Source organism: Amia ocellicauda, chromosome 2 (assembly GCF_036373705.1).
Source record: "Amia ocellicauda isolate fAmiCal2 chromosome 2, fAmiCal2.hap1, whole genome shotgun sequence".
Taxonomy (NCBI): Eukaryota; Metazoa; Chordata; class Actinopteri; order Amiiformes; family Amiidae; genus Amia; species Amia ocellicauda.
In genome coordinates, this window is record NC_089851.1 from 3764543 (window position 1) to 3792169 (window position 27627).

General features: G+C 46.0%; 1 protein-coding gene across 1 annotated transcript; it reads left to right on the forward strand.

Moving 5' to 3' along the window:
• The first annotated feature begins 1166 nt into the window (after nt 1–1166).
• LOC136762805 (CMRF35-like molecule 8) lies at nt 1167–25696 on the forward strand. Its single transcript, XM_066716345.1, has 9 exons — nt 1167–1224; nt 4136–4468; nt 7603–7911; nt 19093–19237; nt 19668–19762; nt 19921–19973; nt 20116–20190; nt 20591–20781; nt 25400–25696. The coding sequence occupies exons 1-8, from the start codon at nt 1176–1178 to the stop codon at nt 20735–20737; spliced, it is 1206 nt and encodes a 401-aa protein (XP_066572442.1). The 5' UTR covers nt 1167–1175; the 3' UTR covers nt 20738–20781; nt 25400–25696.
• The last annotated feature ends 1931 nt before the right edge of the window (nt 25697–27627 follow it).

Genomic DNA, 27627 nt, shown 5'->3' on the forward strand with positions numbered 1-27627 from the left:
GGCAGGAGAGTAGACAATATTTATTCAGGGCATGATAAGAATTTGGTCAAAGTTACATTAAAGCCTAATGTATGGAACTTCAACTATAATTTAAAAGGTGCAGAAACAGGATCAACTATACATTTTATGTATCAGGTTTAGGGTTTTAGCAATAGAAAACAGCCAAACTAATGTTTTTTGATGTATTTATTATGATTTTGAGAGTTTAACACTGAAATGTCATCCATTCTAAACCGGTATTGAAGGGAGAACTGGTGGGAGATATTTTGGATGACATTCTTCATTTTAATAATGACCGCGAATGTCTCTGGTTAATTTGTCAGCCATTACTGCCTTGGGATTAGGCACGTACACAGATTAAATAATTTGACACTACAGACCAGCCAGTACATGACCATATTCTTTGGAAACTTTGGGTTTGTTTTAAAAGTCAATGTGTGGACTCAATCACCTTAATGTGGTTAAACACCTCTGTGATACAGGCCATACAGACAGTATGCAGCAGTTCTCAACAAGAAAGGAAATCAACCCAGTGGAAATATTTACACGCGTGTCACCAATCTGCAGAAAGAGAGAATCTGACTGCACATGGCAGACAGCTGAGAGGACACTGCAGATTGCTGATAGCCCTGCTCTCCCCGGGAATTGTCTCCCTAAACCACGGAGAAGATGGTCACTACAGCACTCAAACATCTAGCAGTGATTATCTAAAGCATTCAATCAATTTTGTATTTGATTATGCCATGGCTGCCTCCACTGGTTCCATTACTGTTTACTGATGTGGCACACCACGATGCTGGTCTGAGGGTTCGGTTTCTATGAGTTTCAGTCCACAGGAACTTTCACTTTCATGCTGCTTATTATTATTATTATTATTATTATTATTATTATTATTATTATTATTATTATTATTATTATCTTAGCAGACACCCTTGTCCAGGTTTGTTTAGAAACCAAAATATTCATTGAAACAAAGTGATCTTTCTCTATATCTATATCAGCCACAGCCCTGCTGCACTGGGACCCTGAATGCTGTATTATACAGTCCTCCAACCATTTGCCTCTTTTGGCTGTAATTAGCTCTGCGGTAGAGGATCTGATGACGCTGACACCCACTGCTGTCTCTCCAGGGCAGCGACTCACAGCCTCTCTGCGAAGCCGCTGTCCTCACAGCAATGGCTGCTGCTCTGCTCCTGCTGCTGCCGCTCCTCTCTCCACTCCCAGGTAAAACACTGTCAGTCGCTCCTGCATGTGTGGAGACCCGTTTGCAGGGGTTTCTCACTTTACACTTTACACTTCACATCACAATGTTCACTGCAGTCTTTCTTTCACGGCCTCTTGTTCAGTTATTCTTTGGCCATCAGGCATTTGCGACAGTGTCCTTTTTCCTATTGAAACAACTGTAAGGAAAGGCACAGATTTAACGCTGGATATATCCCATGTCTTAGTCTAGGGTTGTTAAAACAAATATTTCAGTACTATTACCTGATTTCTAAGAGTGGCTATCTACAATCTTTAGAACGGGGAGGTCTGCTGAGGGATTTAAGCTGTAAATGAGGTCTAGAGTAAAAGGTCTAAAGCTAGTAAACAACCTTGTAGAAAACTGTGATTGGTGGAAACCAGAACATTATTAAACTATGAAGAATAAGTGTATAAATTGGTGTCTCTTTTGCAGTAATTTGAGTATCTCTGTAATGAGCTCCCAACACGTGCTGTTGAAACTGAGCTGACTGTTACTCATTCTGTGTGTTCAGTACAATTAGATTTGTAATTTTAAGCCATTTTCTCTTTCCAGATAGAGCCCTCACACAGCTTGGTCATGCAATTTTTTTTTTCTTGGTTGATAAAGCAAAATTCCCAACACACCTAAAACAATGATCAATAGTGAACACAAATATCGAAACAGCACATTGTTCAAATATAGCAGTCAGCACATTGTTACATATAATTCAACATTGCAAACATTATATGTAAGAGTATAAATCCAATATCTATTGTGTTCTTATTTTATTTGTTGGTTCTTTTTCTATTGTGATGTATAATACAATTACAGCAAAAGACATAAATGTCAAATATTGTATTTACAAATTAGCTGCACATGTAAAATAGACTAAATTAAACTTTACCATTTGCAATGTAATTACAATATTTCATTCCTAACATATTTTTCCTGTAATGACATGTATAACAAATAACAATTCACTCATGTACTAGTTTTTCATGATTTCTAAAACAATTTCTGAAACTTTGTTAATTTTACAAAACTCAAATGGAAACAATAACATAAAAACACAAATGTCAACGTGAGAGAATGCTTTATACATTTGCAAAACTAAGTTTCCTTGAGAAAATGTATTGTATGTCTTGCAAAACCACATTCTTAGACCACATCTAGTGTTTCTGTTCTTGCAAGCAGTACGAGTGCCTGTCCATACACCACAAATATACATTTGAATATATGGTATAAATATATTTCAAATATTGTTTAGTCTGTAATCCTTGTATTATATGTTGAAAATATATTTCAGAAAATAACTTCAACATATTGTATGTTTACCAGTCTGTAAAGCGCTCTGTGGCTACCCTGCGAAGGGCGCAATACAAATAAAAATTGATTGATTGATTGATATATTTTCAACAGAGTACACCATGTTTGAATATATCTCATATTTTAAATGTACAAACTTTTTGGCACACATTTCAACCATACAATCTTTGTTAAAGGGTTCAGCAGACTAGTCATGTCTAATAACTTCTACAGAACAACAGGAAATTGCAGAACACTAATTGTACTGTGAGACCAAAGTTAGTGACCGCAATTTCTATTTATGCCTTGTGAGGTGGAAATAACTGAGCTGCAGGTCACTGAACAATGTGCACAGTGCTAAATCCGAAGTACAGGGCTGTGTTTGTACTTGTTCCAATACATTCAACACTTCTCCCCCTGCTGAGCCCACAGTCACATCCTATCTTCAGCCTCTTCAATATTTTTTTATCTCCTAAATGTATTAAAAGTTAATGCAACAAAGTGATTGACAAGTTTCCCTTAGTCCAACAATCATGATTAACCCCTCAGGAGATTCCCCATGGACTGAAAAGTCAGGCCAGTACACCTTTATAGGGGCAATAAGTAAAATTACTTCTTAAACTGAATGGTCCTGCTTGATTGGTGCAAACAAACGTAAGCAAATTATACCTAATTAACAAGAGACATTTAAATGACTTACTACATAGACTTTATGAATGAATAACCTCTTGGTCAAGGATGCTAACACAGCATGTTTTGTTAAGCAACAAGCTGCAGAGCAACAACAGAATGCAGAGCCTTAGAGATAAGAGAGCTATACAGTGCATCCGGAAAGTATTCACAGCGCTTCACTTTTTCCACATTTTGTTACATGTTACAGCCTTATTCCAAAATGGATTAAATTAATTATTTTCCTCAAAATTCTACAAACAAACCCCATAATGACGTGAAAGAAGTTTGTTTGAAATCTTTGCAAATTTATTAAAACTAAAAAACAAAGAAAAGCACATGTACATAAGTATTCACAGCCTTTGCTCAATACTTTGTTGAAGCACCTTTGGCACCAATTCCAGCCTCAAGTCTTTTTGAGTATGATGCTACAAGCTTGGCACACCTATTTTTGGGCAGTTTCTCTTATTCTTCTTTGCAGGACCACTCAAGCTCCATCAGGTTGGATGGGGAGCGTCGGTGCACAGCCATTTTCAGATCTCTCCAGAGATGTTCAATCGGGTTCAAGTCTGGGCTCTGGCTGGGCCACTCAAGGACATTCACAGAGTTGTCCTGTAGCCACTCCTTTGTTATCTTGGCTGTGTGCTTAGGGTCGTTGCCCTGTTGGAAGATGAACCTTCACCCCAGTCTGAGGTCCAGAGGGCTCTGAAGCAGGTTTTCATCAAGGATGTCTCCGTACATTGCTGCATTCATCTTTCCCTTGATCCTGACTAGTCTCCCAGTTCCTGCAGCTGAAAAACATCCCCACAGCATGAAGTTCTACCCTAAGTTCTGAAAAGGATGTCATAGTAGTTCTCCTATATCTGTATGTATTATAAGTAAATATATATAAAACACATGATCTGGTTTTAATAATATTCCCTCATGCTGCTGTTGCAGGTGCTGACACCGTGTCAACACTGAGAGAGACCATTGTCCAGAGAGGAGCATCAGTCACCATCCCTTGTCACTACGAAAAGAAATACAAAAGACATGTGAAATACTGGTGCTCTGGATATCACTGGGACAACTGCAAGTTTCTAAAAAGGACTGACTCTCCAATCACAGACAGTGATAAAGTGTCCATTTCTGATGATCCATCCCAGGGAGTCTTCACTGTGTCGATGTGGAGACTGGAGACAGGGGACTCAGGCTGGTACTGGTGTGCTGTGGAGATAAAAGGGTACGAGACCCCTGATGACAGAGTATACCTGTACCTCACAGTTACTGAAGGTAAGATCTTAAAATAATCTTGCACTCACTTTGTACACCCCGACTCTCTCTTATAAATCCCCTCCTATGCATGACTACCATGTCGGTCTAACCCCCCTGCCAGTAATCACCTATCCACACAGCTTCACCTTACAGCTAACACAACCCAGTCAAACATCAACACACACACGACAGGGACCTGATTCAGCAGCGACTTAGTTTCAACTCAATCTATTTCCATCACCTTTCTTAAGAGTGACAACACTGGGTGAAGCTGTATCACACTCATTGGTCTTTACTCTCACAACCATTTCCCTCTGTTTTGTGCTTCCGTTTGCAGATTGATAACCTTAAAATTATATGGAATACAGGTATGTGTGAACTATCAAATGAAAGCAGACAGACTGTAGAATAATGTTCTGCATAGTTGATTATGATTGCTGTCACAATCCCTGTTTAAATGCACCTCCACATATCCTCACTAGATGTCGCCATCACCCTTCCTTACCAGTCACTTCTCCCAGCTCCCTTCAATCAATCAATCAACATTTCTGAACAACATGTGCACTTGTTCAATCACCCTCTACTCCCATTCGCCTTGCACCTCCCAACTTGGTTTCTTGCTTTCTTCTGCTCCACATATAAACCCCTCACTCACACTGTGTCTCGGTGAAGTTTTGTCAGTTTATAACTGTCAACACAGCAATTCCCAAAGTAACAGCTATATTCAACAAAAAGGGGGGTCCTACAGTACTAACTACTTCAGACAGAAATCAAATTTTAACATGCAAAAATTAACACATTAACCATGAGCATAATTTACTTTGGTAATCCCATCCCATCCCCCAACATCACATCACCTCACAATACACACGTTATCACATTATATAACAAAATGTCAATCATATTCAATAGAGTTCATTTCCTTCACAAATGGGGATGCCAGTGAGAGTGCACTGCAGCTTCTGATTTGATGTAAAATTGCATGATCTCACTGAGGAAAGATGAATGGGGAACAAGGTGGGGGAATGATGATGATGATGATGATGATGATGATAAGCCAAGGGGCTGAGGTTACAGGATCACAGTTTGGTGTGGACAAACCGGCCCTGTTGTAGGCTCACATACAGGCCAAGCCTAGCCTAAGTCCTTTGTTGTTGAGCATAAAACAGATGTTTCTCAACTTTAGGACTTGTGATGGCACAGAATTGCAACCAGAGCATTCACAATTCCTTCCTTTGCCATTTTCTGTACCATACTATATGAATAGGAGACTACTTACTCTCCTCTGCCCCCAGAGGCCGGGAGGAAGAATGGCATATTAGCCACCATTGAAAAAAAACATGCTAACAGGTTTGTGACTGTTACAAGTTCACCTACAATTCCAAGCAGTCTCCCTGTGCCTTGATATATCCTTGAATCCTCGACCTCTTGCTTAACCTTCCGACCACAACCTTGGACTTTCTTTGTTATTCTGTTTGCCTCATCGCCCGACCCTTGCCTGTGACCATGACCACTTCTTTGCCTTACCTGTGATAAATAAATGAAAAGTATAAACTCAGCCGGGATAAAACCAATAATGGGCATGGCACAGGTAAACTGCTAAAAGTACAATTGAGACAACTAATTTAAATGCCTTAAGGGCTAAAAGAATAAAAGAATAATAAAAAGACTCTAACAGTCTGTGCCTATACTAAAGAGAGCTCCTAACTAAAAGATATGACTAACAACAACAGTAAAAAGTGAAAAGGAAAAGAAAGAAAAGTAAGACACTTAATTTAATCTCTCAGGAAAAACCCATCACAGTCTGCTCTATTGTGTCGCACGAATGGAAAAGTGAATCCCGTTATATCCCTCTGTAGGATCTCCGTCCACTTCTCGCCACACACACTGCTCTGTCTCATCTCTGGTTTTCCTTCAGGGGCGATGCGACACTCGGGGCTCAGATGAGAACGGTATCCAGTCAGGGAAAGCAGCCCTACAGGGCAAAAGATAATGAGTATAGCTGGCTATAATTCCTACTAATAACCTTGGATATTTCTTCTCTCTTCTTTTAGATTTAAACAGAATGAGACTCAGGCAGCGGGGCAACAGGGAGCGTTGAAACAGACCTCAGTACAATAAAGCTTTCAATCATGCTTTCTTTCTGCAGTGGTTACTCTTTCATCACTGTCTGTCTTTACTATTATGAGGCAATAACCAGCAGTGCACTTAACTTTCATAAGGCATGCGCGTGCCTCCTGACTCAAGCACAGACTTTGTGGAGGCCTACTTCAAGTGCGACAGCTTGGAGAGCCCTGTAGAACAGTGGGGGATCCCAACAGTGCGGTCTGGTGTTGTCCATGGCGCAGAGGCCGAGTGGTCTCAGGCTGCTGGCAAAGTAAAAGCAGTTCATAAAACTCACTTTCACACAGCCTGGATGTTATTAACCACATACACCATCCCCTGCGTCTTAATGAGCCACACAATGCCCGGGACCCCCCTACCTTCATCCTGGGCGCCCTTCACCATCTGCCCTCGTTTCAGCCTCTCCATTTTACTCCCCCAGACAAACCAAAATATAATTCTTGTAATCAATTTAGCGGTATCCCAGTCTGGGGGAAATATCATGCCTACATAGAGAAGGATAGGGAAGAGGATGGCCTTTACGACCAGCACTTTACCAGTCATCGTCAAGGTCCTTGTGCTCCCGCCGTGGATCTTCCTTCCTGGCCACGGACAGCGCATCTGTGCAAACCAAGGTTATCTGAGAAAGGAAGCACTGCCCAAAGGTTGCAAGGTCCAAACAGGTCCTCTCTCACACATACAACTGTTTCCATATGGGTCACTTCCCTCCCTATTGTCCACAGTACACAACTTTGTCTGGGGCTGGCACCCCCAGCATGTATCAGCCCCAATATGCTAATGCCGGTCGCAGGCTTCCTGTGCCACTTGGACGGGAGACGGAGCTACAGTATGTATCTACTGTCTCCATGTAAGATGTTTACAGAATCCATACTATGAACAGTAAACTGAAGGTTTATCTTGTGAAATCAAGTGTAGAACTTCTTAAAAATGTTTTTTCCTATATTTTGTTTATAGAAACATATTTCAGTTTACCTATAAAATGATTTCATGATTGTATTGTAAAGCTGCTCTAATGTCTCTGTCTGCAGATGCTGGGGTGCCGTATGTGGTCAATCCCACAGTAACAGGACAGATAGGAGGGGAGGTCAGTGTCCAGTGTCGATATGGAAACCCATACCGGTCCAGACAGAAACAGTGGTGCAGGAGTGGAGACTGGAGCTCCTGTCAGACAGCAGGAAGCCCTGGGACTGCAGGACACGGCTCTGTCCTGATCACTGACCACACAGCGGAGGGACTCTTCAGTGTGACTGTGAGCGGACTGCGGCCGGAGGACCAAGGCTGGTACTGGTGTGATATATCTGACCAACAGCTTCCTGTTTACCTTAAAGTTACTGAAGGTAAGGATCAGCAGGGTAAAGTATTGTACTTCTTTGATGCATGGAGATTAATAATGTTAGATAAAATCTCTTTACAAAAACGATTACTTCCATTTTGATAATTAAAGTTTAGAAAACCATGCAGTCATACAGTTTTATAACATTAATTTCTGCTTCATAGTATAAACAAATGCTGAAGTACTGCATGAACCTAGTGAAAAGCTATACCAAATGTGTAAAAAGAAAACCAAATGCATTGCTGTTAAACTGTGTTTTTTATAATTATTTAGCCTATGAAACAATACGCTCATTCCTTACAGAAAACGAATAAGAATAAGAATAAGAATAAGAAAGACAGCCATTACCGAATCGGAAGAGTCTTCTGACCTGCCAATCAGTGAAAACATGTACCAAAGCTGCCCAATAGGGGCCCTGCTGGCAGGAGGAAGACCCGTCCCCAGCGTCTGTGAGAAGTCTCCTCCTGATGCAGCACCCTGCCATTTCTTCATCAGGAAGGACGTCTGGTCAAGAGAACGCTGAAGGGTAATGGCTGTCTTTCTTTTTCATTATAATAACCTATCGTTCCCTTTCAAATCGAAAGATAAGCATTACCGAATGGGAAAACTATACCAGAGCTGTCATGAGTCCGGACACCTGACTAAGCCTAAAATCACAATGACAAGGATAGCAGAGCCTCACAGCACCTGAGGGCCAGCAGTTTTAAGTACCTGGGAGCCCAAGGCTGGGCGCAGCCGATCCCCCACGTTGAGGCAGTAGAACCTTGTGATGGTCTGTTGATAGGACCAGGTCGCAGCATTGCACAGTTCTTGCAGTGTGGCACCGTGAAAAAGAGCCCATGACGTGGCTTGTCCCGTCTTTGAGTGCGCTGAAATGTGTTCAGGCATGGTAACTTCAGCAGTCTCATAGGTGAGCCGGATCGTGTCCGCCACCCAGTGCACCAGTCGCTGTTTTGAAACCGTCCGCCCTCTGGTGGTGGAACCATAGCAAACAGCTGGTCGGATTTGTGGCTCTGCGCAGTCCTCTGCGTATAGAACCTCAAAGCCCGGACAGGGCAGAGTGTGTGTAGTCTGCAGTCCTCATCCGATCCATGTGGAGGGGGATGGAAAGACTCCAGGACAACAGGCTGGTTTATGTGGAACGCCAACAGCATTGGGGAAGGCCGGGTTCATCCTGAGAGTGACTCTAAGTGACTCTTTATCCACAGACAAGGCGTGAATTTCACTAATTCTCCTTGCCGACGTTATCGCTACAAGAAAAGCTACCTTGAGAGAGAGGAAGCAGAGCTCCGTTGTGGAAATGGGCTCAAAGGGAGCACCGTTCAGTCTATTCAGCACTAATTCTTTTAGCATGGATGCAGATTTCCCGTCTTCAAACAGCTGTTGCAGGAAGCACAGGATTGTCGATATGTGGCACGACACGGGATCCACATGCCTCTCATAACAGCAGTTCTGTAAAACTGACCACTTGTAAGTATACTGGGCCCTGGTGGAGTGGGCCCTGGCCAATTGCAGCATTTCCATGACATTCACAGGCAGCCTCAGAGACATCAGGCAGTGCCTTTCAGGGGCCAAACCCACAACTGCAGCTGTGCTGGGTTGGGGTGCCACAGCAATCCCTCTGTTTGACTCAGTAAGTCCCATCAAAGCGGAAGCTGCCATGGTTCCGCGCTGATCATCTGTGCCAGCGTTGCAAACCACAATTGTCTCGGCCACCGGGGGGCGATCAGGAGAACTCAAGCTCCTTCCTGGTGAATCCTCTCCAGTGTCAGTGGAAGAAGTGGCAGTGGGGGGAAGGCATACAGCAGTTCCTGCGGCCATAGGTGAGCAAAGGCGTCCACGCCCAGCGGGCCGCCTCCCATCTCCAGGGAGAACCACAGAGGACAGTGGGTCATTGCCTGTCCAGACCTCCCTTGGAGAGAATGTCCGCCGCTGTATTGGACATGCCCGGCAGGTATATCGCCCGTATGGAGTGGAGATTGTCTTGCACCCACAGGAGACGTCTGCACGCCACACGATGTAGTCTGGGAGAGCATAGGCTCCTCTGGTGGTTGATGTAGGCCACCACCAACGTGTTGTCCATCTGAGTCAGGATGTGTTTGTCTGCCAGACCATGGCGAAAATGGTGCAGCACTGCTTGCAGCTCCTGTACGTTGATGTATGCAGCTGACCAGAGGCCGCTCCACACTCCGTGGACTCCCGTCCCATTCCAGACAGCGCCCCAGCCTGTTCCGGAGGTGTTTGTGGTGATGACTTCCCGTCTGTGTGGGCATCCGAGGTGGGAGCCAAGGCACAGATTGTTCCGATTTCTCCACCAGAATAGTGCCTGCCAGCATGCTGAGGTCACCGTCAGTGGGTAGTGTTTGTGTCTCGCTGGGTGCAGCTTGTGGGCATTTACCCAGCATTGCAATGGGTGCATATGCAGCAGGCCCAAGGGACAGTTTTTGAAATTTGACCAGCTGGAGAGTTGATGCCCTTCTGAATGAAGCCAGGGACTTCTCCAATGACTCGATTCTGTCTCTGGACAGGTAGGCAAGTATTGTTTGAGAATCCAGCTTAATTCCTAAGAAGCCCACCGTCTGTGCGGGTTCGAGGGAACTTTTCTCTATGTGAACTGCGAGACCCAGTGCAGTCATGTGACGTATGACCTCCGCTGTATGTTCCTCCGCTTGAAGCCTGGAGTCTGCTCACATCAGCCAGTTGTCCAGGTAATTCAGGATCCTTATCCCCTTTGTCCTGAGGGGGGCCAAGTCTGCGTCCATGTACTTCGAGAATGTGCGGGGGGCCAGTGAGAGGCCGAACGACAGCACATTGAACTCGTAAGCCTGGCCCTGGAAGGTGAAGCGCAGTTATTTCCTGTGCTCCGGGAGGATGGGGACGTGGAAGTAGGTGTCCCTGAGGTCTATTGACATGAACCAGTCGCCCGGCCGGACAGACTGGAGGATACACTGCACAGTCAACATGCAGAAGGGTCTTTTCTTTAGAAACATGTTGAGGGCCCTCAGATCGAGAATGGGCCTGAGGTCTCCATCCTTCTTTGGCACCAGGAAGTCCCCCGAGTAGAAACCTGCTCGAGAGTCTTCGTCGGCCACTAGTTGTATCACTTGTTTCTCCCGCATCACAGTGATCTCCTGAGAGAGAGCTTGAGCCCTTTTGGGACATCCAACAGTAGTGGTCAGCACCCCCTGAAGGGTGGGGTGCCAGAGTGGAATTGGAGGGTGTATCCGTGGGTCATCGTCGTTCGCACCCAGGAATCCTGGGTGCAGGCTTGCCATTGGTCAAGTCCAGTCAGTCTGTTGGGGGGGAGGGGTTGGCAATGGCGGCTGCGTCCCTTCAGGGACGCTCCTGCAGCTTCACAGGGAGCTGCTGGGCACCTGTTTTGCTCTTAGGCTTCCAGCCGGAGAGCCTGTTTTCCCCCTCGCCTGCAGCTGGCTTCTGCGGCACTGCTCAGGCTGCGAGCCACTGGACTACAGTGGCCTGGTTTGAGGCCTCCCCTGCCTCGGCCATGGCCTGTTGGGTTGCTGGTGTATACATAGGCACTGTTATGGCAGCCGTCTAGATGTTGGAGGTCAGCAATTTGGATGCTGTCTCCTTTGCCTTCGCCGACCATTCAATAGAAAGGTCCACCGTCTCTCCGAACGTCTAACCCGGGGTGATGGGAGCCTCAAGGAGGACGGACTTATCCTTGTACTGGAGCTTCACCTGCGTCAGGCAGACAGCCTTATCCAGGGCGACTAACAACGTAAATGCAATACAAAGTGCAAGAATTCAGTTTAAGTACAAGGCATCAAACATTACAAATTCAAATTTACATTAAACAGAGCAATTCTAAATATAATATATTTTACAACTTCCAATTTACACAGGCACGTACAGTAAGTGAGGTCATACATCCTGGAAAGTAAAAGCTAAGTGCTGTCAAGATGTAAGGTCACAATCAAAGGCTACGGGAAAGGGAGCAAGGGGGAAAAATCTATCAATAATATGAGTATTAGTAATGCAAGAAGCATGATAATATGCTGTGAAGTGCTATCTAACGGGTATGAAAAGGAATAATATTACAAGTACTGTCTGAAAAGATGTATTTTGAGTAAGTGCCAGAAGGAGTTCAAGGACTCTGCTGTTTTGACTTGGGAAGTGGGAAGGTCATTCCTCCACTATGGGGCCAGGGATGAGAAGGAGCGGCTCTGGAGGAAGAGAAGTGGAGAGGAGGCTGAGTTAGTCTTCTAGCACTGGAAGACCGCAGTGGTCTGGAGGGGATGTATGAGGAGATGAGTGTCTGAAGGTAGCTTGGTGCAGTGTGGTCGAGACAGCGGTAGGTGAAGGTCAGTGTCTTGACCTGAGGTATCGGGAGCCAGTGGAGGGAGCGGAGCAGTGGAGTAGCGTGTGTGAATCGGGGCAGAGAGAATATCAGATGAGCCGCAGAGTTCTGGATGAGCTGGAGTGGGCGGGTAGTAGATGCAGGCAGGCCGGCCAGGAGGGAATATGGCATTGCACATGGAGATCTTAGGCTTGTGCGGCTGCTCGGCCATGGAAACCCATTTCATGAAGCTCACAAAGAACAGTTATACTGCTGATGTTGCTTCCAGAGGCAGTTTGGCACTCAGAAGTGATTGTTGCAACCAACAATAGACTATTTTTATGTGTTACATACTTCAGCACTCAACAGTCCCATTCTGTGAGCTTGTGTGGCCGACCACTTCGCGGCTGAGCTGTTATTACTCCTAGATGTTTCCTCTTAACAATAACAGCACTTACAGCCAGGGGCAGCGGCAGGGTATGACTTGGTTAGGCTACAGCCCCACCAAGAATGGTGTTAGCCCCACCATGGAACAAACAGGAATATCACTGAGCAGAATAAGTGCCAGCCAGTTCCGTTTACGTCACTGCATCACTGCTGCGTGAAATTGGCGGGCGTTAGCGTGCAGTGTAGTCTGAGCCAAATTAGCTAACATTAGCTAACGCTAGCTAGCTAAGTAATTTGGGAAATTGTAACATTGCTAACATTATTATGGATTGATCCAACCACAACAACTGGTGGATTGTGCTCCTTTGAAAATCTAAATGGTGAGTTTGAATATATTTTAAATAATAGGGTTGATTTGGAAACTGCTGACTTTGTCGCGTTTTGTGTGGCCTCGGCCACCTGTTGTGCTCCGTTAACTGTTGTATCTCTCTGTATCTGTCTCTTTGTCTCTCTGTCTCTTACTTTCTCTCTGTGTGTAAGGAGTGTGACGCGTAATGTACAATGCATTGGGTTTGTAGCAGACAGGTTTGCCAGACAATGTGAACGAGTTGAAATAGAATGAATACTATTGCCTAAACTCAGTAGTAGTGACCGTCCACGTCTGTGTACAACATGAAATCAGAATGGATCAACACAAAAAATGTCTATAATGTCAAAGTGAAAACTATAATCTGCAAATTGTCTAAATTAATTACAGGCAAAAAACAGAAAATAATTGAATGCATAAGTAATCACCCCCTTCAGTCAATATTTGGTAGAGGCACCTTTGGCAGCAATTACAGCCATGAGTCTATGTGGATAAGTCTCTACCAGCTATGCACATCTGGACACAGAATTTTTTGCAAATTCTTCTTTGCACAATTGCTCAAGCTCCATCAAGTTGAATGGGGACCTTTGGTGAACAGAAATTTTCAACTCTCTCCACATATTCTCAATTGGTCCGGGCTTTGACTGGGTCACTCCAGGACATTGACCTTTTTGTTTTAAAGCCACTCCAGTGTGGCTGTGGCTGAATGTTTAGGGTTATTGCCCTGCTGGAAGATTAATCTTCTCCCAAGTCCCAGGTCTCTTGCAGACTTCAGCAGGTTTTCTTCCAGGATTTCTCTGTACTTTGCTGCATCCATTTTGCGTGATGCTGCCACCACCATGTTTCTTAAGAAAGAAAGAAAGAAAGTTTACAAATGAGAGAAGGCCATTTGACCCATCGTGCTTGTTTGGTGTCCATTAATAACTGAGTGATCCAAGGATCCTATCCAGTCTATTTTTAAATGTTCCCAAACTTTCAGCTTCTACCACATCGCTGGGGAGTTTGTTCCAGATTGTGACTTCTCTCTGTGTAAAGAAGTGTCTCCTGTTTTCTGTTTTTAATGCCTTGAAGCCCAATTTCCATTTGTGTCCCTGGGTGCGTGTCCCTCTGCTGATCTGGAAAAGCTCCTCTGGTTTGATGTGGTCGATGCCTTTCATGATTTTGAAGACTTGGATCAAGTCCCCACGTAGTCTCCTCTGTTCCAGGGTGAAAAGGTTCAGTTCCTCAGTCTCTCCGAGTAGGACTTTCCCTTCAGACCTGGAATACATCTGGTTGCTCTCCTCTGAACTGCCTCTAGAGCAGCAATATCCTTCTAATATAGTGTGGTGCCCAGAACTGCACACAGTATCCAGATGAGCTCTAACTAGTGCATTGTACAGTCTGAACATCATTCTACACTTTTGACAATATACCCTAGCATTCTGTTTGCCTTTTTTATTGCTTCTCCACATTGCTTGGATGGAGAAAGTGAGGAGTCCATGTAGACACCTAGGTCTTTCTCATGCATTACTTCATCTAGTTCTATTCCTCCCATAGTGTAATTATAGTGGACATTTTTTTTACCTGCATGTATTACCTTGCACTTGTCCACATTGAATTTCATTTGCCAGGTGTCGGCCCACCTTATTCCAGATTTGATTTACATTTTCCTTCATTTTCATTATGTAGTTTTTGTTAGGAATTGTAACTAACCAACTGTGGGACCTCCCAGAGACAGGTGTATTTAACCTTAAATCATGTGACACACCTTAATTGGTGGATTATGTGACTGTGGAGACAATTGGTTTCACCACAGCTCAATCAGGAGTGTCATAGCAAGCTGGAGCTGGTTAAAAGCTTCCTTTGCTGGAGCCGCAGTGTGGAGCTGCACCGGAGCTGCTCCAGAGCTGGAGCTGGGGCTGCTGGAGCCGGCCTGGAGCTGGAGCAGGGGGTCTCCATCAGCTCTGGAGCCGGCCTGGAGCTGGAGCTGAACCTCTGGAGCCACTCCGGAGCCGGATCCAGCAAACCCGGAGCACTGCCAACCCTACAGCATATGCCTTCTTCAGCATAGCGTCCGTCGTCCTGCACTGTTTATTAGGGCAAAGTGGCTCCTTGCCTAATACAGCACCCGCCTGAACCAGCCTAGACAGCCTAGAGTCTCTGATCGGTGGGAAGGATCCAAGCCCCTTTTGTTCCGCCCCCGCCGTTGCGTACATGGCATCCTCCTGCCTAGAAGTCGCAGGAGCTGACGCCGGCTTGTTCCATGTGGACTGTACGATGTCCACATAGTCGTCAAGCAAGGGGAGGGTCTCCGCAGGCTTTGCGGTCTTCTCCCTGACAAACAGATTCTTGGAACCCTCTTCCTGGGCACACCAGGGGATGTCCACCGCCATAGCTGCCTGTCTCATCAGGGCCTTGAATTCCACAATTGGTCCCTGAAACGTTTCCGACACTGTGCTTGCTCTCTCGGTCTCCTCTGTAAATGATAGAACATCCGAGATATCTGAGTGCGAAGCCACATGGGACAGTGCCTTTTCTGGTGGCGGTGGTAGTGGGGGTGGTAACTGGGAGAGGTGGTGAACTTCCTCTTCCGCCGGAAGTCAGGCCACCACCGAGTTCAGCATCTGCTGCTGAGAGTCCAGCCTGTGCGTCAACTCCCTGATTGTTTTAATGAGCATCGCAATCCCTTCCGCTTCCTGTCTCCTGTGACATGGAGTTCGCAGAGCAGAGCACCTCGCAGATTTGGTGCGGGAGCGTCTCGCTCTCAGGGACCTGAATCTAGGGGAGTGTGCTCTCCTCTCGGGGGAGCGTCTGTGAGGAGGTGGAGAGGGGGAGACAGACCACACACTTGCTGGTGAGACACGTGGAGAGACACTCACTGGGGGTTCGCATGGAGCGGAGCCCATGGAGGAGCGGTGGGCGGAGCTTCCACTGCGACGGCTGACCGAGGGATGTTCCTTTCACGGTGTGTTGCTTCTCCCGTCAGTGTGTTCCAAGCATGCTCCTCGCCCAGACAACACACGCACAAGTCATGTCCATCGTCCGAGGACAGCTTGGCACCCGGAACAGCAGTGGAAATCCCCTTTGGCTTCATCCCTGTGAGAAGGTCTGTTTCCAGATCGTCTGCGTCCAGACCCTCCAAGTATATCGACAGCTCTTGTGGCAGATGGATTTCACCAAACTCCTCAGTTCTGATACTGTCTCCCTCGATGTTTAAGTCGAGGTTGTCGACGTTGAGGTCTGAGAGGTTGACACGGACATCCAGAGGTCAAGAGCAGGTCGATGTGATTTCGTCGAAAGGTCGATGGAGCGCGGAGGTCGACGGATGTGGTCGAGAAGTCGACAGGATCGGTCGAGGTCAACACGGGATGACACGAGGAGAAATTCCACGATCGATATCGACAGAAAGGTCGAGGGATCGACGAGGTTAATCGATATTGACAGAAAGGTCAAGGGATCGATGGAGTTGGTCGATGTCGACAGAAGGGTCGAGGGATCGACAAGGTTGATCGTTGATGTTTGTCAAGCGCTGTTCTCGGCGTGTCGAGCGGTTTAAAGTCCACCAACAGAGGTCGAGAATTCTAAAGGAATAGAGCGGGCGGTCGCAATCTGTAAATAAAAATGGTACAGGCCGGCCAGGAGGGAGTTGCAGTAGTCCAGGCGGGAGAGGACCAGTGACTGGACGAGTCGAGTAGTTGGTGAGGAAGGGACAGATTCGGCGTATGTTGCTCAGGAAGAATTTGCAGGTGCGTGTCAGCGTGGTGATGTGCTGGGTGTAGGAGAGCGCAGGATCGAGGGCGACTAATAGATTTTTAGCAGAAGAAGAAGGAGAGAGTGTGGTGGATTCCAAGGGGATTGAGATGGAGAGATCAGCAGAATGTGAGGAAGAGTGGGGGAAAAGAGGAGATCCGATTTGGAGAGGTTGAGCTTGTAATAGTTTAATTAAATGAAAGGATGCTGATCTGATAAGATACAGCCAAAATGTTGCAATGGACAAATAATTTTAACTTATCATTGAAGTAATTGTTTTATTAGTAAGTACTTTTGATTGGCCTAGGTCTATAAACTGATTTTTTCTTTTTATCTGGTATCAGATATCAGAAGAAATAATAGTTGCTGAATAAAGTCCTGTTATCTAGTGACCCGCACACATATAACCCACAGCGGTCAAGTCCTCTGAAAACGAGACTGGGTTGATACTCAATTTACCACTATACTAATATGAAGCGTGAGGTTGATCTGCATGAATTAACCTTGAGGCTGTTTCATTTTATGCAAGATATAAGTTTATTAAAAACTTATATAGACAACATGTATTTGCAAAGATAGGATAGAGACAAGCAGAGTGGATAATATTAAAAGTGAGAGTGAGAGGAGATCTATCCAATACTCGAATACATGTAAAATAACAAACAAGTATTATGATAACACTAGACGTTCCTACAATTTAGATCCCATACACAACTAGGTTTTATGTAATTGCAATTTAGCAAATTCTAACTAGTACACGAAATATACTACCTATGTGGTTTACTGACATTCAGTTATGCAGACGTGGGTGGGGAGAGAGGGGAGAGAGAGAGGGAGAAGCAGATTAATTGGTGGTCTGAGATGTCCATGGGTGTCACGGAGAGTGTTAAAGTGGAACAGCCTCTAGAGAAGATGAAGTCTAGCTGGCAGCCTGCCCTGTGAGTTGGGGGAGACGGGGAGAGAGTGAAGTTAAAGGAATGAGGTGAGGAAGAAATCATCCAGAGTGGGAGGGGTTGGAGAGGTGGATGTTGAAGTCTCCCAGGAGAACGGTAGGTGAGGACAGCGAGGGGAGGGAGGAGAGAAGAAAATCAAGTTCATCCAGGAAGGAGGTGACCGGGAAGATGGTAGAGAACTAGAAGGAAGAGGTGAGAGGGAGAGGTGATATCCACTGCGTGAAATTCAAAGCTGTTAGTCGTGAGAGAGGAAAGAAAGGGTGAGACAGAGAAGAGGAGAGAAGGGAAGAGCAGAAGGACAAACAGAGAGGATAGGGCGGCAGGAGTGAGAGCAAGGAAATCCAGAGAGTGGTGGGAGGCAAAAGTGGAGATGAAGTCGGCCTTGTTGGAAGCTGAGTGGCAGTTCCACAGGCATCCAGAGAGGGGAATACAGGGGAGGGAGGAGGAGGGGAGAGGTTAGAGGGATTAGGGAAACAATGGTGGATGGAGAAATGGAGGGCACGACGAGAGGAAGGACTGAAATCAGAGAGATTGTCATGGCTGCCTGCTGTTGCTGTGCGGTGTCTCCTCACAGTCTTCTCCTCACTGGAGTCCCACAGCTAGAGTCCCTTCCCGTTTGTAAGCGTGGCCCTTCAGAAGGGGGGCACTGAGGCTGCTGGCGCTGACTGCTGGCGCGGAGGACCGGGGAGGGGGCTGATAAATAGCCGACCTACAAGTAATTAGCAGAGAGCACACCTGAATTGCGCTGGATGACACTGCTCTGTCCAGATCCTGCAAGTCACGCCCTAGTACAGCGTCGGACAAATTAAGTGCTTGGAATGTCTGGAATGCTAAACTCTACGTAACTGCCTGTTCTGATTGCAGAAAAGGCTGAGCTAAGTGCACAACAACACTGTATAATCTCTCTACAATAGTATATGCAATGCAGTGGTTTCTGGTTACAGAAATTAGTCAACTATTCAACTATTTGATGCTAGCCCTAGTATACATGTAAAGGTCTCATGGCCAAACACAAACACAGCAAACACACAACAAGCTTCAGTCTTCCTTGTGTGTTTCCATGTCCTGTGACTCTTGTGTACTTTCTCCTGCTCAATTCCCAGTGATGAGGAGGGGCCTCTATGATCGCCTAAGAGCCACGATGCTTGGCAGGTGAGAGAGGGCAAATAATAAGGAGGCAGATCCAAGGACAAAGTATAGGGGACACAGACAGCAGGCAGGTCTGTAAAAAAAGCACATAGGGGGGGATATAATGACCTTGACTTCCAAATATTTGTCAGGTCTCTTCCTCTGTAACATATGTATTTAGTAAAATGCCATTATACATACAATTACACGTTTTAAGTACACATTTTTGTAAGTTCAGGTTGTATACGTTGTGGTGGTGTCTTTTTTTTTTTAAAGGCATGGTAAAACATTGCGCATAGATTGTGAACCGCTCTATTACAGCAAAAACAACAGCAACGCCAGCAACTACATCACAGCAAACCTCTTCAGCTGTTCACACAGCTCCACCTACAGGCCAGTCCTCCAGCCTGCCTCCTGAAGATAAAGACAACGGAGATGAAGGAGGTGAGAAGCACAACGCCAACAGGTACAAATATTTCTGTTTGTTCTCATTCATGGTATGTGAAATCGTCTTCACTGTTCAGGGGCAGGGCTATTGCACACCTATCTGTCAGAACAAAATATATATATAACTGTGGAAGATGCAGAGAAGCATGGAAAGCTGTATGCTTGGAATAACGGGATAGAAAAATAAATGAATATAACAAAGCCAGTGGAAAATATATGTATGGTTCCAAAATGTCACAGGAGGGAGATGGGGTGGGGGGAATAATGCGGACAGTCTGTGATGGGGGCGACACTTTGTTATAGTTACCAACTGTCAAAGGGACAATATGTCATGGGGGGCAATTGCAATGTGGAAAGCTTCTTCTGCAGCAAATGTGACAAAGACCCAGTAATGACCCATAGAGACCCATCCAGAAGGTCACTGATCGCTATTTCTCCTGCCATTGTAGCGGACAAATCTTGCTCAGACTCCTAATAGCATGTGGACTTGTGCTCCTGCTGGGGGCTGCGGTCATAGTCGCCTGGAAGATGTGGAGAAGAAAGAGTAGGTTCCTTTCCATAATTATTATTATTATTTATTTATTGGCAGATGCCCTTATCCAGGGTGACTTACAAAATATAAGCACAATACAAAGTGCAAGAATAAGAACAGACTGCAGTATCTGGCAAATGTGACAAATGACCCTCGTGTCTGTATTTTAGAGGAAAGGAGGAGAAACGAGGAGGACGCAGAGCAGGGTCAGATTAACTCCATGGTAAGAAATGTTGTTTTCTTCCTCTGTAGTGAGTCTCTATACAGAACTGCATGTTAAATTAACAAGAAATGTGTACATATAGTGTAAACATGCTAATAAACATTGAGCTCAACACACATTAAACTTTTTTCCCCACTCCCAGGATTCCACTCTCCCTGTGAGTGATGTACTGTATGCTGCAGTTTCCTTCCAGAAGAAAGCCTTGCAGCAGGAAGAAGTACTTTTGATTTTATTTTCCACTGAAAAGCACTTATGTGAAATTAAAATGAAATTAATAATATAAATGTGCCAAAATTAGACAATAATAAGATGGGGTCAATTACCATAAAACACAGCAAATTAACACTCTGTAGATTCCTGAGGATGTTACAATACTCCAAAATATTGTAACAGAATCACTCTTGTACAACTACATTCCATATATAGAGGGGAAAAACACAACACAGGCACCACGGACAAGACAGTGAGATGTTAGACACTATAACTATTCTGCTACAGCACACCCCCATGCAGGAAACTGAGAGGAGAAGCTGCAGATCAGCACAGTGTGAAACGCCGTGCTGTGGAAGCAGACGTTGTGCATCAGGGTGCCTGTGACACTGTGTGCTCTATTGCAGGCGGCCCCCGACCCCGACTCCGGTGTGACCTACAGCTCCCTGTGCTTCCTGGACAACACCGCAGCGCCGAGCCGCCCTGGGGGAGTGGGCCGAGCCAAGCTCTCAGACACTGCTGTGTACTCAGCTGTGGCTCACAGGCCGAGATAGAGGAGCTCCTGCTCAGTATGATTTAATGTCTCTGCAATGTGTAGGTGTGTGTCGACTCCAGACAAAGAACAACACTGCGAGAAAACACAATACAGTTAAATGACAGTTTTCATGGAGTTATGGAGTGAGTGTCACAGACAGTACAACTCAGGGTTTTAAAACTTCTTAATACATTGTGTGTTTCCATTTCTTATGGTGATTTGCCAAGTCAGCACCACCTGTGACAGAAACCCACCTGGGTGGTTGCCTCATTTTATCAGCCCAAATTGTATAATGATTTGCCTCTCTTTGATGGGCTTTATAAACAGATAGCAGCAGATCTACAGACATTTGTTCAAGGTCATTGAAACAGCATGGCCAGAGCAGGGGGAGCGGAGCGCAGGGCAGTAAAGTCTACCCGGGGAAGCAGAGCTTGGCATTATTGCTTTACTGTGGCGCAGCACAGAGCTGTCTAAGCTGCAGTAGTGTGGTAATCGAGAGAGCAACGTGGCTCCAGAGCAGGTAGATGTGAGTGGCGTATAGGACAGATTTCCCTTCAGTATAGTTCCCTATAGCAATCGTTCCCGGCACCAGCACAGCAAGACTCGGCTGAGTATTACCCTTTTGTCTTGTTTTGTACATTGTGAAAGAAGGACACAAACAAGTAGTACTATTTTTGTGAAGAGAACTTTATTATAACGTGCTTCACTATTTCTTGCCTTGGCTTCCCCAGAAGAGTGTGGCATTGCTCCTCTGCAAAGACATTAAGCTGTAACAGACTGAACTGTACTGCTGTTTGTATAATATGATCGAGACTTTCTTGCTTTTCTGGCAGTATTACTGTACGAGTTCATCCAGGAGTGTGCTTACCCTGATCGCACCTGCCATGCTTTCCATTTTCAAGACTGCAATCCACCTGCAGTGTTGGGACACTTGTGCTTATTGTATTGGGACAGTACTGCCCCCACCCCGGTGATGCTGGCATCGGTGTCCAGGATGAAGGGTGACCCAGGGTTGGGATAGGCTAGTACAGGAGCCTGGGACAGAGCCTCGAAGAGCTGGGCGAAAGCAGAGGTGCAGGTGTCATCCCACTGAAATCGCCGTCCCTTTTCGGTGAGGCGATGGAGGTGGCTGGCGATGTGAGCAAAGTCCCGGACAAAGCGGCGATAGTAGGAGGCCAGCCCCATGAAGCTCCAGAGTTCAGTGACGGAGGTGGGGGTGGGCCACTCCCGGATGGAGGCCACTTTGTTTGGGCCGGTGGACACCCCTTCTGGTCCGACGACATGTCCCAGGAAGGTGGCCTGCCTCTTCAATAACTCGCACTTCCGGGGGTTGGCGACGGAGGCCCGCCCGGCAGATGCTCTTCCAAACACAGCAAAGATTAGCCAGAGCTCTGGTGAAATTAAGGGAGTTTACCAGGAAGTCATCTAGGTACAGGACACACTGCGACTGGGGAATTGGAGACGGATCCATGAGGCGTTCGAACGTTGCGGGCGCATTACACACTTCCTGGCCTATGGAGAAAGCTGTCATAGGCTGAGCTTCCAGCACCACTTCCACCTGCCAATAGCCGCTGCGGACATCAAGGGAGCTGAACCAGGCAGAGCCCCCGATATAGTCCAGTGCGTCATTGATCGGTGGCAGCCAGGCAGCGGGTATGAATCCTTCCTGGTGACCTGGTTCAATTTCTTGTAGTCAACGCAGAATCGTCAGGTGCCCTCTTTTTTCTTGACCAGCACCGCTGGGGCTGACCACGGGCTGTCAAATGGCTCGTTCACCCCACAGCAGTCATCTCCTTGATCTTTGCTTTCGTGACCACTCTCTTCGCCCAGGCCATGCATCGAGGGGAATACAGATAGGCGGTACAGTCCTGGTGTCGATATCGTGCTGGACTAGGCTGGTTCATGTACAGTCCTCATCACGCGCCGCAAATATGTCTCCAAACTCCCCCAGGAGTTTCTCTAACTGCCACCTCTGCCCCCAACTCAAGCCTTCACCGATGCGCTGGAGCAGATCTCAGACTGCCTGCTCAGTCTCTGCTGACACTCCGGACAGGCCTCCCTTGGACGTGCCATGATCTGTATCAGGGGCAATTGGCTGATTCCCCCGAGGCTGCTTTCGTTGTCCATCGCTGGTGTCCTGGCGGGCTGCTGCTTGCAGTCATCTGTTTCAGGAGGGTTGGTCCTTGGCTTACCACCCCGGGATCGCCCTAGCGGTCTGCTGGATTGGACGAGCGGTCTGCCGCTTACAGTCATCTGCTTCTGGAGAGGCGGGGGACCCTTTTCCTTGTCTCCTCCGGTGCCGAACTCTCGCAGCCGTAGAGGTAGTGGCCTGCCGAGAGGTTCCTTAGTTGCCGGCACTTGGAAGCAGGGTAACGCTACCACCAGGGAATGTGAGTCGCAGTGCTTGGAAGTCCAGCTTCGCCTCCTGGTCTGTGAAGAAATCCAGCACGAGGATGCAGACCTCATAGATCGGGGCCAGCCAGAGCTTGTGTTGGAACAGCCAGCCACTGACTTCCACCGATGGCCCCGGGGTGTAGCAGAGAAATGGTGGAGCCGGAGTCAACGAGGCCCCGACATATTTGTCCTTATTTGTCATCAGGTGCAACGGTTGAGTCAGAGGGAGTGTTGTAACGGGAAGGCTGTCACTCTTCTAGGCCCTCCCGCCAGAGTTTACCGACGGCTTGCCTTGAGGTCGTGGTTGCCACACCCGGCAGACCCGGGCTATGTGTCCTCTTTTGCCGCACCTTTGGCAGATAATGTCCTGTGACTTGTCGGCTGACTCTGCAGCGCAAGCCATCTCCTCATCATCCCCAGACTTGTCTGTCACCTCGGTTTGGCGACACGGAAGTCAAACACTCCTCCTGCATGGGTCGCCAGCTGCAAGACTTGCTTGAGTGTGGTATGTGCTGCCAGTCCCATGTAGCGGCAGAGCTCTTCTGTAAATAGTGCTTGGAGGAAGGCCTGGAGAGCGAGTTCTGCTTGAATGAAGGTGGGAACCCTGGATAGCTCCGCCAGACCATGTATCGTGCGTCCGCGGCTAAAGGACCCAGCTTCTCTCCTGGCTTCCTCTTCAATGCGGTCAGCTTCTCGATCCAGGTGTTAGTTGTTCCCCAGCTCCGAATCGCTGTTGTAGAGCTGTGATGAGGGCCCCAAATTCTTGTCGTCACTCTTCTGGCACGTCCAGGGGGCCTGTCGAGCTCTGCCATCCAAGGCCATGGCTAGCTGTCCAGCCCCCTCTTCTGGGGTCCATTGTCCAGCCCATGCTGCCAGCTGGGACTGGGCCTGGTAAGTCTCCCCCCGTCGTAACGTGCCAACCGGATTATTTGAACTTGGGGGGGAACCAAAGGCAAAACAGGCATACAGAAAAGGGAAATAAACAGCACCAACACACAACCATACAGAACGGGGTGAATAATTACTCAACATTAATTTAACTTGTACAGTCTTTAGGATTGCCTCCCAGCTGCCCTAGAAGAGATGGCCGCATATTAATCAAGAGGGGCAACGCTGCCTTTCCATCTCTGTTACAATACTTAACTCCATTACTGAACACCATTATTAGATACTTGAGGACTTTACACTCTTGTTGGATTGATCAAATTAAAATAGCATGCTTTTTATTGTGTCTGACGGAGTTGACACAAATCAAGTTATGAAGTGAATAAATGTCAATTTTCTGAATTTTTTTTTAAAATAAAAAACCTGTTCCCTTACAACGTTTGTTAGCTTAGACCTTTGTCTACAAATATATCCATTTAATGTAGTATTAAAAAATATAAAATAAGATCTTGTCCCTTATCTCAAGAATCAGTGAAGTGCATCATACAATGAATACATCATTTGAATGTTGCAGTATTGCTGCAGTGCAGTAAAATGCATGGATTACATTTCATCACACATTAAATTTTAGTATTATAGTGCTAAAGTAGGCTACATTAATAAACAATCACAAAGCATTACTCTACAGCAGAGGTACTCATGGTTGGTGATGTCTCACATGTACACTCCTCGCTGACTTTCTATCACACAGCACACACCCCCTGTAAGTCCAACACAAAGTCCCAAATACTGGTAGTAGATAGGCATTGATTTTTTTAAAGAAGAAAAAACATGTTATGGTATCAAACTACAAATCAGATGCATAATTTATTTATTTATTGATAATTTAGAGGTTTTTTTTGCCCACTTTATTAAGTCGGGGTGTTAAATATGAATGATTGTGGCCATTTGATACAGGTGTCCAACAGACACGTCCATTGCTGACCACTATTAATCACAACAGGACAGACTTACAGTTTTGTCTACTTCCTCCTGGTCCCAGAGTGCAGCACAGCAGCATAAATCAGACTTCACAACACTAAGGTTGTGTTTCTGCTGTGTAGATTTCCGGAGTTCTCAACCAATGGGATCAGTGTAGTGCAGAAGGTCGAGTCCAAGTCCGAGTCTTTGACCTTGTGGCTCGAGTTCTCGTCCGATTTGTAACTTAAGACCCGGACTCTAGTACTACAAGTCTGATATGTAGGTACGCACACACCTTGATATTCAAGCAAACACACCTGAGTATCAGAGAGATGCATGTGCTTTGGCTTCTGGTTGCCTGTGCTCTTAATCATCGATATTCCACACAGTGTTGCCTTTGGTCTTCATCACAGGAATCGCTAATCTCTCCTGTTTCCCACAGCTGCCATTCAAGATGCCCTTTGATGTCGACCTACCATGCCTGAAAGAACAGAAGAACAAGCCTATTGTCTGGTCTTTTGACCTGGCAGCACAAACCCACGGTCTCTGGAGCTCCGTCTGCAAGAGTTCATCACCGAACCGTGGATGAAGACATCGGGACATCGAGCGTCACATTATAATGGAAACAATTCTATAACTCTGCTCAATAGGGTCTGCTCGGCCTTTTTATTATCTATCTGTCTATCATCTATATATCTATCTGTACTGTATATCATCTTACTGCTAATAAATGATATTACATGACAGTTTTCAAACTAGTACACTGTGTCTGAGAGGTGAACAGGAGTGGAGGAGTGGTCTCACACACACACACAGGGGCGTCGCAAAGGGGTAGGCATCCCAGGCAATTGACGGGGGGCCCCCAAATGGGAAACCCCCCCCCCCCCCGCGCTCTCACGGAAAAAATCTCCGCCGCACCCCCCCCACCCGCTCTCACAGGAGAAAACTCCACAGCACCCCACCCCCCCCCGCGGCTTCACCATCAGGATTTATCTTGCCTGGGGCCCCTACATACCCTAGCATCACCTCTGCACACACACCAACATTGACACACTCTGACACACACATACGCACTCCCAGTCATCCACACTGACACGCACACTCTCACACAGAGCTGTTTCTAGGCATGAGCTGCATAAGTGACATAAGCGGCCGCTTATGGCTTATGGCCGCAGAGGCTGTTTGAGATACAGGGACATCACTGACATCACTGCAACAGGGATCACATTCTCATTTGTGTTTCATATCTTAGTCATTTCTGAATCTAAAAACATTTTGCATTAAATGTCCTTTTTAAAATTGTGATTTTGTGATTATCTATAAAAATGTTGATTTAAATTTATTATATTTGAGGTTTATTTTTAATACTGTATAAGTGCAGTATTGCCACAGAGCCAGCGAGTTGCCGCAGTGCTGTGACTGTGTGTTGGTGTCAGGAGCACCTGCTCAGAGCTCGTGGTCTTGTCCAGGATATCTTTCTTGAAGTGTGGAGCCCAGAACTGTCCACAGTATCCAGATGAGCTCTAACTAGTGCATTGTACAGTCTGAACATCACTGCCCTTGTGCTCAATTCTACACTTTTGACAATATACCCTAGCATTGTGTTTGCCTTTTTTTATTGCTTCCCCACATTGTTTGGATGGAGAAAGTGAGGAGTCCACATAGACTCCTAGGTCTTTCTCATGCGTTACTTCATCTAGTTCTATTCCTCCCATAGTGTCATTATAGTGGACATTTTTGTTACCTGCATGTAATACCTTGCACTTGTCCACAATGAATTTCATCTGCCAGGTGTCGGCACACAACTGAATATTATCTAAGTCCCTCTGAATAGCCTGTGCTGCCAAGATTGTATCTGCTGAGCCACCTATTTTAGTATCATCTGCAAATTTGACAAGTTTACTAACTATCCCAGAGTCCAGATCATTAATATAGATTAGAAAAAGCACAGGCCCTAGTACTGATCCCTGTGGAACTCCACTAACAACCTCACTCCAGTTAGAAGCAACTCCTCTAATCGACACCCTCTGTTTCCTTTACATCAACCAGTTCATAATCCATCTACTTACATTACCCTGAATGCCTACAGTTTCCAATTTGAGGATCAGTCTTTGGTGTGGAACCTTATCAAAAGCTTTTTGAAAATCTAAGTATATCATATCATATGCTTTCACCTGATCTACAGCTGCAGTTGCATGTTCAAAAAATTATAATAAATTAGTAAGACATGATCTGCCTCGTCTAAACCGATGTTGACTATCTCCAAGAATATGGTTTTCATTAAGATGCTCTTCTATTTTCTGTCTAATCATTTTTTCCAACATTTTACAGGTGATGCAGGTGAGACTGATTGGTCTGTAATTTCCTGGCTCAGTTTTGTCCCCTTTCTTGTGGATTGGTTTGACATTTGCTGTCTTCCAGTCAGTTGGCACATCCCCTGTTCAAAGTGTCATTTGGAATAATTGAGTTAGCAGCCTATAAATAATTTCCCTCATTTCTTTAAGTACTGTTGGAAATATCCCATCTGGCCCAGGTGATTTGTTTGTTTTTAATTCTGCTAGTCCCTTTAGTACCTCCTCCTCATTTCTCCTGATCTCTCTTAGGATTTGACTGGACTGATTGTTAACCTGTGGCATGTTATCTGTTTTTTCTTTTGTGAAAACCTCTGTG